Here is a 10,193-nt window from a genome sequence, read left to right as displayed (position 1 = left end):
AATAATTTTCTTGGATGCACACAATCTACACCATAAACTGAGCCTACTGTATATTTAGATTAATACAACAATACTACAGACATATTAATAAATAATGCTGCAGATGATGCTACTACTACACACATTTTCATATTAATGAACGGCTGACCCTTCTCCTAAATCATTTTAGGTTTTAGTTCACCCCTGATGCTGCTGGGGTCTAACCCTCTTGTTATTGATTACTTCTGAATGTTTAAACAATATTGGCTGACATATGTAGTAGAGTAAAAGTGAGAAGTACCTCAAAATAATTCTACTTAAGTAATCTACAGATACATGAAAAGTACAACTAAGAACAGTAACAAGGTAAATTCCTTAACAAGCAAGCAGACCATCAAGAGAAAGTATGTATTATAAGTAAGGAAGATTAAGAACAACATGCCTGAAGCCATGATGAATCAAATCAAATGTGCACACAAGAAAAGAGAAACATTTCTTCTTTTCTAGACCCTAATGACAAGGCTCATATCTGACAACATGTCATGGAGCCACTGGGTACTCGTACATCTAGCTTGCTGAAACTTGGTACTGAGATTAGTAATTATTTCTTAGTATTATACCTCAATAAGCTGCTGCATTTAAAGGGCTCACACTTGAGGATAAAGTACAACATATGTGTGTTGATAAGCGATCTCTGCAGACCGGTGGATTTCAGTGGACACAAAAAACTTGGGTTGAGTTGCTGCTCACGGTACAATTATAACAAGAAGCATGAACAATGTAAGTGACCCTCTGCCCTATCTCAGTGCTTAGATTGGGAAAGGAAAGAGTTGTGGGTGCATTAAAAACTTTTGCAGGGTTAATACATTGGAAAAAAACAAAGAAGGTAATCCTACCAAACGCTGAAGATCTATTTTGCTATACACAGGGTCTGATCCAGGGGTGGGGCCAGGGGGGCCCTGAGGTACCCATTGTCCCATCAGTAGTCTTTAAAAAAAATTCAATGATTCATTTAAGTCACAAAGAGATGCACATTTTATTTGTATTTCACTAAGCTGTACATAGCTTAATTAGCTGTATTCTCGTGCTTTCAGTAGAGAGAGAGATCTACAACAAAGAAAAAACACACTAGAGGAAAGCTGAGTCACTGTGGGCGCAGGAACTCCTTTGTGTGACAACACACACACACACACACACACACACACACACACTTTTCATGATTTTTCCTTGCCCTTACAATCATCCTCCCGTTAAAGGGGGAAACACGCCTTCTCCCAAAATGCCACATCTGCCTTTGGCTCGCTGAGCTTGCATGCTCCTCTATTGACAGACAATGGGAGTGGAATGCCAGTTTATATTCTAGCACGTTTTCCTCTGTTTGAGATTAATTAGCAAGTTAAATTATTGTTATTTGATTTATGGATATTGTCAGCATGTTCGTTTATCCCAAATATGAGAAGAGCCGGTCTGGTCTAATTCAAGTATTTATTAAAAAGCAATGAAAAGTTTAACAGCATAGCTATGGGCCCTCATGCACAGCCTCGGCTAACATGGGTTAGGGTTAGGGTTAGGGTTAGGGTTAGGGTTAGGGTCAACATGTGGAACTTCTACTCGCCTCAAGCCATTAACAGGAAGTGTGGATGACTCTTTTAACATTACTCTGTAATAATCTGTTTTTAATAAATTATGTAGATATCTGTACAATTTTAATTTTTAATTAACATATTTTTACAAACAGGAACAAATATGTAGAAGGCAAAAAGCAAAAAACTTTGAGCAAAAAACTGTGTCCAAATTGTTATACCTTTCAGGAATATTCAAAAATGTTGAAAGAATAGTGCCCATTGATCTCTAAACTATTATTTATCAACTTTAATTTTTGCTTATAAACTATCTGATGTGAGCAAATCTATCAGTTTGATTTAAGAGCAATACCCAGGAGGGCCACATGAGGGCGATGGGCACCAACAGATCCATTTTTTAAATGAAGGCAGCTGCTGCACATCATTTTCATGAGGTCTGAGTCACAGTGAGCCACAGAATAATTAGTCATGGGTGTTAAGAATGTAAATTAACTAATACAATTTGTATCCGCACAAGCAGGAGTATCCAGTGGATGCTATTTCAGTTTTATTCACAATATATATATATATACAAAATTATTAAATATTATATATTAAAAGTGTTTGAAGGAATGTCACACTGAACATTCCTTCAAGCATTTTTAATCTTTTAAAACCTCACTATTTTGTTACTGATTTCATAACTTCTGTTTCTGACTTAAAAGAAAATTCATATCTTATAGACATTTTGAATGATCAAACAAATGTTACCTATACAGCTTGTAGCATTGATTCATATATTACTAAATGACTCTGTTGCACCGCTGCTGTTTGTGTTTGTAGCTTGTGAAACGTGGTAGACATCTGAAAGACAAACACATTGTTGATAAGACAACACATTCAAATAAGCAGTAAAGCTGCTTAATGTGAAAAAACTTACTTCTTCTTCCTAGTAGTCTGCCAATAAAATTATTTCCACTCAAGGAGGAAATGCCAGCATCTGTACTCTACATAGAAAGAAATGTGTGAAGTCATTGAAGGAAAAATTTAACAAATTCTGGAGCATATCACTTCTGTAACAACATTTGGGATGCATTGAAAAACCAGAAAACCTGAAAACATTCTAAGCATTTATAAAAACAAAAAATGAAAAAATCAACACTTACTCTCGTAGAATTAGAGCCAGTGCTTGTTCGAGGGGATTTCCTTCCGAGGAGCGAACGAGTCTGCAGGCAAAATCAAAACGATTGCAATGTCAAAATGAACAGTATCTTGTTATCACTTATGCTAGTACTTAAAGGTATAGTTCACCCACAGATTGGAATCGAAACAAGGTAATTTACAATGTGGTTTCAGTCTTAATGTCTCCATGTGATTCATGCATGAACGTGGCTCCAGAGGAGGATAACAGCAGACATTAAGGCTAACAACCTGGTGTAAATGACGCTAATTCGGGTCAAATTTGAATGTTGGGTTTTATAGACACTTGGATGACACCACAGGAGCAGTATGGAGGCATATTATGCTTCTTTCTGTTGTGGAAGTGGTCACTAGTTACTTCAATTCTATTCGATTTGGATACAAGGATGTAGCCCTGACATCCCACAATGTCATAGTGGTGAGTAGATAAGGCTTGAATTTCTATTTTTGGGTGAACTTTCCCTTCAAGAGCAGTTTGAGATTTTAACTTGTCAACAGTATAATGAAAGGATGGATAATACTATATGTATATGCGCATAAAGTATGTGCTTAACAGCCATCACAAAAAAGTGTCAGAGCATGAAACGATTTATAATTACAACCTGTCATTGCTGTTGATGATGTAACGAGGTGCTGATAAATGGATTGTTGAATTTCTATGGTGAACACCGCCATATTCCCAAAGCTAATCTAAATGCCCCCTGCCTGTAACGCTATACTTTGTGTGCAGAAACAAGAGTAGGAGGTGTAAAAATTACCTGAGTACAAGCTAAGGTCTTAAAGGCTAAGTGTGTATAATTTAGTGTCATTTAACATTGAAGCTGCTTATTGCAACATATCCCGTTCGAAACATTAAGGAGAACCTACGGTATCTTCAAGCAATATTAAACATTTGTCAGAGGGATTGGTTTGTATTTTCTGGGCTACTGTAGACATTTGGAGGTACAACATGGCTGATGTAGACGTAATGCTTAAGTAACAAAAACACAAGGACACCGTGTTCGCCCAGAGAAAGTATAGAATTGAAGATAGAGTGGTATAGATCTTCTGTGAATAATGGTATGTGTACACAGGAGGTGCTTTAGCCTTTTGTGACTAAACAACTTTATCTAAAACAACCTGTGGCACAATGCCCTTGTTGTGGTTAACTAGTTATACACGCACAAATGCAACATAGAGGCTTGTTATAGGATTCAAATAAAAAAATCACACATTACCAAAAGGTGCTCTCCTCTGCTAACATGCTGCTAATGCTACCTCCTGTGTACACATGCTAGGATCTATTATTGGCTATTCCAAAATCAACATACCTTTGAATCGAGTAGTACCCCAAACAATAAAATGAAGAAACCCTGAGAAAAATCAGACATTCACATTTCATAATCATCAGAATGAAGGAACATGGAATGTTCTGTTACACAAAAGCAATGCATTGAAATTCATTGGGTGTAAATACCTGTAGTGAATTGAAGAATGCAAAGGCAATATGGATTGCCTTATTTGATGATACCATGGTTCCCACACCCAAACCCCAGGTCAATCCAAATAAAGGAGTCAAAATGACCAGACATCTCGTTATGACCACCAGCGTGTGTTTTTCATCTGATTGTGCAGCGTCTCCCACACCTCTTTTCAGCATTTTGTATAAGACCCAAATAACAATTAAAATGTTGATAAAAACTATGGTCAAGGCCGGTATCACCATGGCCAGGAGAGCTTTTGTCTCAAACCAGTTCAGCCAACAAGCCTCGGATTTCCTAATGTATCCATTCCCTGGTGCTGTGACAGCAACAGTAATAACAGCTATAATCAGGGGACAGCCGTATCCTAAACAGAAACCAATGGCCAACATGATTGACTTGGACATGTACGAGAAGACCATCACCGTCCTGTAAAAGAGCAAAAGGCCTGACACGAGCATCCAAAAGAATAGAGCAAGGTAGAAAAAGTGCATAAAAAATGTTGCCGCGCTACATGGTCCAAGAGGAAGTTCGTAGTCCCCCCCTGGGTTTTCAAGGGGATCGTTTGCTATAGAGGCACCAATGATGAAACAGATATCAGCGACCAACAGAGACAGGGCGGTATTTACGATGGAAACGTGACGCATGAAGGCAGTGCTATTCCTGGTAATGGCTTTCCAAACGTACCCTTCAATAACTAGACATATTACCAAGCTTGCCATTGATATTCCAACTCCAACATAAGTGATTATATCCAAGGCTTCTCTTATAGATGGGGGGATGTCCGTTGCCATCAGAATTGAGAAGGAGGTGAGGTGGTTACAGCTGCAGGTTACTATGTTGTTTATGTCGGACACAAACTTACATCCCTCATCATCCCAAGCACCAATATTGTCAAAGAGTGTGAAGTTCCAGAAGACGCACTGCGGGTTCATTGTCAAGGAGCTGTTCAGCTTGTCGTATCTCAGGATGACATTCTGAACTGTGGCATTTATTTTGACAAGCAACACGGCTGCATTGATGGCATTATCACTGGCAGTTTCATTACTGGTGGTATTGATGGGGCTGACGTCAAAGGTGGAGTTTCGTGTTGGCATAACAATATAAAGGGTTGAGAGGAGGATGGTGGTAATATAAACATTGCTCATGCTGTTTTTCGTAATGTTTAGGACGATGCTGGAGTTCAGGTCTGTCATGAAGGAGTCATCAAACGTCGTTCTGTTTAGCAGGATCCGTGGCGTCCTTACGGAAAACTCGCCGTCCAAATAACTGGAGAGACTCTCCAATGAACCCAACAATTTGGAGCTGGAATTGCGGGTGTCGTTTGCATTCAAAATTACCCAAGACACTCTTGATTCTTCACCTATGATGACATCAACAGTCTCTAGGATATTCTGTAGATCAGAAGACAGGTCTCTGTGAAAGTCCACCCTCATCAAAATGTTGCATTAGCTTAAATAATTCACATTTACTAAAAGAATATAAAGTGTAAGGTTAAACTTACCTGCATGCTGGTTTCATCGACAGCAGTTGAAACATTTGCAACAGTGTTAAGGATGTCAACGATAGCTGATATGGTTGCAGTTGAATTTTCAATTTCCTGTCTTTCTTTCTGGACAGCTTTACTTAGATTCCCTACAAAATCTGGCACTCCCTCCTCATCCAAAGTCTGAAAGAAAGAAAAACTGCTAAAGCTTTTGACACAAACATTTTTTCAACATGCACATTTTAAGGGAAAAATATTTTCTAAGTTCTTGCATGGACATACAGTCCCATACAATATGTCCAAGTAACTATTAAAACAAATATATATTATTGTTTTCCTTTTGATACCATTTTACCACTGTTACAATTATAATGAAACAGCATAAAGATACAAGTACACCATTTCATAGAATATTCAGTCAGACATTTTAATTGGAATCAAAAACATGAAAATATCCAAATAAATAAAGCATAACTATTTAGTGGAAACACTGTCTTCACAATTTTTGTTACCACTGTTCTTTAACAAATTCTACAGGTCCCCTCGTTCGCCTTGATGGGCTCTCCTCTCTCATGAAGCATAAACCCCATTTCTTTTTCACTTCATCTCATTTCTGGTTCACCGTCTGTTTCGCTAAGCATGAGTGAGTGTGGGCGGGACCAGTCTGGGGCATGTGAGTGAGTTGTAACTCCACTTCACTCCCAGACACTGACAGACACACAGATGAGAGAAGCTGCAACTAGCTAAACGTTGGTGACATTCTTAAGATAACTCACAGGTAAACGCAATCACGTTATCACGATAAGTCTTTATAGTAATTATCGTGACAGGCTTACATACAGCTTTAATCCATCATCACATTTACTAAATATCAAGAGATCAGTTTTGGTGTTCAAAGACTGTCTTAAAGGGGACATATTATGCCCATTTCACCACAGTTGATATGGCTCCTTGGGGTCTTAATGAAATGTCTGTAATATTTTTTGGTCAAAATACCACAAGGATCATTTAAAACAGCACCTTTTTTACCCTGTCTAAAACAGCCTTCCTCAGATTGGCCTGTTTTGAGTGCAGCATTCCTCAGATTGGTCTTCATTGAAGCTACAATTTTCAAACTACTACACCTTCTGATAAAAATGTACATTATTTAAATACATGCATTAGATATTTGTGTATACACTATAATTGTATGTGTATATTTATTCATACAGGGCATATTTTCTGAGCGCACACACACACATACACACACAAATCCACACACACTTCGAGTTTCACGTCTTAAATCTCCCCTTAGCATATTTAAGGTTGTTAAAATCATTTTAAGTCGATGTCCTACACATATATTGCTGTATCTGTTTATTGTGTTTCTTTATTGAAGCTACAATTTTCAAACTACTACACCTTATGATAAAGATGTACATTATTTAAATTCATGCATTAGATATGTGTGTATACACTATATAATTGTATGTGTATATTTATTCATACAGGGCATATATTCTGAGCGCACGTACACACACACACACAGACACACACACAGACAAAGGGAGCGTGGGGGGCTACAGCTTTGGAGGCTAACACTGCTGCAACTTCTGCGGCGAAATGCACTTAAAACCCCGGGTATGAGTTTATTTTAAAGCGAGCGACGGAGGCGGCAACGAGCTGCTGGTGACCGTCACCTCGGGGTGCGTTGAGCAAATCTGTACGGGGCAAAAAAGTTATAAGGCGCAGCTCTCTCCCCCCCTCCTCCTCCTCCGCTTCGCCGCCCGGGCATCACAGGAGAGGGTGTCTGCCGAGCGAGTGTAGTGTTTTCTGTTAACTGTTAGATCTCTGTTTTCATGTGTGCACTCTGTTTCTCCTTGTGTGTTCTGTTTCCTGTTTTATTTTGTAGTCTCTTCTTCCTTGTAGTCACTCCTTCCTTGTGTGTTTCCAGCTTCTCGGGTGTGTCACTTCCTTTCGGTGATTGTCTTCCCAGTCCTCATGTGTTTCACCTGTGCGTAATTGCCCCTTCCTTTCCTCTGTATTTAAGCCTCTGTGTTTCCCTTTGTCCACTGTCGGTTTGTACTCGTTGTCTACTCGTTGTTTGTCTACACGTGTCAGATATGGGTAGTCTGTTTCTGCTGTCTCGACCAGCTTCTCCTGCTTCTTTGTTCTCCATGCGCCTTGTCGCCAGAAGTTGACCTGTTAGTGTTAGTGTTTTGTTTTTTGTCTTGTTTAAAGACCTTTTTTGTATATTAAATCCCCTTTTTGTTATAACCTCTGCATCCTGGGTCCATCTCTTCCACCAAACCGTAACAGCGAGGGCCTTAGCACGGGTACAATGCAGCCGGAGACCGGGGGTGGGGGTCCTGGAACACGTTCCAGTGCTATTTTCTAACAAAGCTCCACAAACATGGAGCTTTGAAAACAATGTAGCCTCCGAGTGCATTGTTTTCTATTAATAGGTGCTGCGTCTACTGGGGCGAAACACACACACAAGCTACGACTCCGAGAGCATTGTTCCTCCACTCCGGACCCGAAATGGGATCTCTCCCCCCACCTCCCAGTCCGATGCTTCCTGGCCGGGGTTCCACATGCAATACTGCTGTAAATACGTTCACAAGCAGCCATTCCAGAAAGTGCTGCAACTTTAAACACAAACTAACAGCAAACTAGCGTTAGCCCGCTGCTGCTAACCGTAGCGGGACACACACAGGGGACACACAGGCTGGAGATTTGTCACAGATCGATAATGATGAAAATGAGACATACCCTGCAGACATGGGGAACCCTGAGCCGGTGAGACGTGTCTGGCTCTCAGGTGTGTGAAGTCAGCGGGAGCATCGCCAGCCTCGCAGTGAGCCGCCCGTGATAGCGTATATAATAGGGTACAGCCGGGGACCAACCCGCCAACGAGCAGCCGGCTGCCCGCTGCCGCCGGCCGGCATGCCGGGCACTGATTTCAATGAGGCTAACGCCACCGAGCTTACATGTCACCGTCAATTACCGAAACAAAACAACAGCTTTTCTAGTTGAAGACACTCACTGCGACACGAGACACACACTGTCAACGCTCCCCTGTCCGTGGGGAGATCAGTCAGGTGGATGCTGCTAACCGTAAACAAACACCGACAGGTCCACCAGAAGCAAGCCCGACGACATCACCCAGCGAGCCCGAGCTGAGGAGGGGGCTTGGGCTTGTGACTTACCCCGACCGCAGGCTCTGCTTCTCGGCCAGATCTCCGCCTCTCACCCCGCTCACCGGCTGGTTAGCGTCCCCCCTCGGCTAGCTTCCCAGCTAAAACCCGCCGCCTCGAGCTGAGGAGGGTGCTGTGGCTCGTAACGTCACCAGATCTCCGCCTCCGGGGGGGGGCTTTGCCATGTAGATCGACGATGACGTCAATTCTGGTCGTATTCCCATTCGACGCACTCTATCGTATAGTTTCTTACATAGATGAACCACAATAAATCGCGGGAGTTGTTTTTTACAGACTTTTTGGGATGGTAGACACGCCAGATACCCAAATTAACGTGTAGAAGCACTACAAAGGTGGAATTTTCATAATATGTCCCCTTTAAGGAAACGGTAAAATGACACAAGCGTGTTGAGAGGGCTGTCGATCACTTAAGTAAGATGTTGGAACTTGACTAAGTTTACCAAAAACAACCTGCATCGTGTGAATCGAAATGAGCTCAACAGCCCCTATATGAAACATCAGTATCGATTAACAAATAGGAAGCAGTTTGATGGATCAGTAGCTCACCTACCTGTGACTCAATCAGTAATTCATTGATTTCTATGACAATGCAGGTGTCTTCTACCAGTTTCCACTCGCCCGTTTCCTGGCATTCCGCCAGCCTTCTTCCTACTTGACCTATATCACACTCAATGCTTGTTCGGTCTCTTACTCGGCCGGTCCCATACTGAGCGTCATTGCATCTGAAATCTGATAGAGTTCAATAAGCGATTAGTGAAAAAGACAGGAAAAACAGCAAACAAATTGTGTAGTTACACTTTAAAAGTTGCTCTTACTCTCTTTGAAGATCGTCATTGTCGACGTCATTTCATAACTTGATGGGTTATCTACCCTGCATGTAAAAATTATTTGATCTTCCCCTGATCCACTGCAGCTTTCTAATTTGTAATCATGCTTGATGCAGTTGCCATCTTCACCGGTAACAGGATCTGAAAATTGAAGTGTTGTTATAAACTTTTAATATCTTTCAAAAAATCCATAGCATGGTCGGAATGAGGAGTTTCCAACTTCAGTCCTTACCTGAGGTCAACTGGTCTTTGCCTTGAAACCACTTGATTGTGTAGGGACGCTGCACACAACACTTGAGTGGTTGCATCTTTCCAGTTACGCATTCTACATGAAATTCACTCTTGAGACGCACAACAGGAGCTTCTTTGATTTTGCTTTCCATTACAATTCCTTTTTGCTGGAATTTCAGGTTGTTTTTGTTTAGAGTACAACTGTAAGATCCTGTGATCAAGAGAAGAAGATATCACTGAACGCATATCAC

General features: G+C 40.9%; 1 protein-coding gene across 1 annotated transcript in view; it reads right to left on the bottom strand.

Moving 5' to 3' along the window:
* Window positions 1–1,214: 1,214 nt before the first annotated feature.
* Window positions 1,215–10,193, bottom strand: part of LOC128459912 (uncharacterized) — a 35,921-nt gene continuing 26,942 nt past the window's right edge. Inside the window, exons 32-40 of the mRNA XM_053444864.1 lie at window positions 9,944–10,153; window positions 9,700–9,852; window positions 9,435–9,613; window positions 5,706–5,870; window positions 4,198–5,595; window positions 4,052–4,093; window positions 2,708–2,767; window positions 2,482–2,548; window positions 1,215–2,405 (exon numbers count right to left, since the gene is read on the bottom strand). Of these exons, the coding sequence (XP_053300839.1) occupies window positions 2,335–2,405; window positions 2,482–2,548; window positions 2,708–2,767; window positions 4,052–4,093; window positions 4,198–5,595; window positions 5,706–5,870; window positions 9,435–9,613; window positions 9,700–9,852; window positions 9,944–10,153 (2,345 nt within the window). The 3' untranslated portion in view covers window positions 1,215–2,334. The remainder of the gene's footprint in view (window positions 2,406–2,481; window positions 2,549–2,707; window positions 2,768–4,051; window positions 4,094–4,197; window positions 5,596–5,705; window positions 5,871–9,434; window positions 9,614–9,699; window positions 9,853–9,943; window positions 10,154–10,193) is intronic.

This window comes from Pleuronectes platessa, chromosome 17, assembly GCF_947347685.1.
Source record: "Pleuronectes platessa chromosome 17, fPlePla1.1, whole genome shotgun sequence".
Lineage (NCBI taxonomy): Eukaryota > Metazoa > Chordata > Actinopteri > Pleuronectiformes > Pleuronectidae > Pleuronectes > Pleuronectes platessa.
This window is presented reverse-complemented; position numbering and strand designations above follow the sequence as displayed.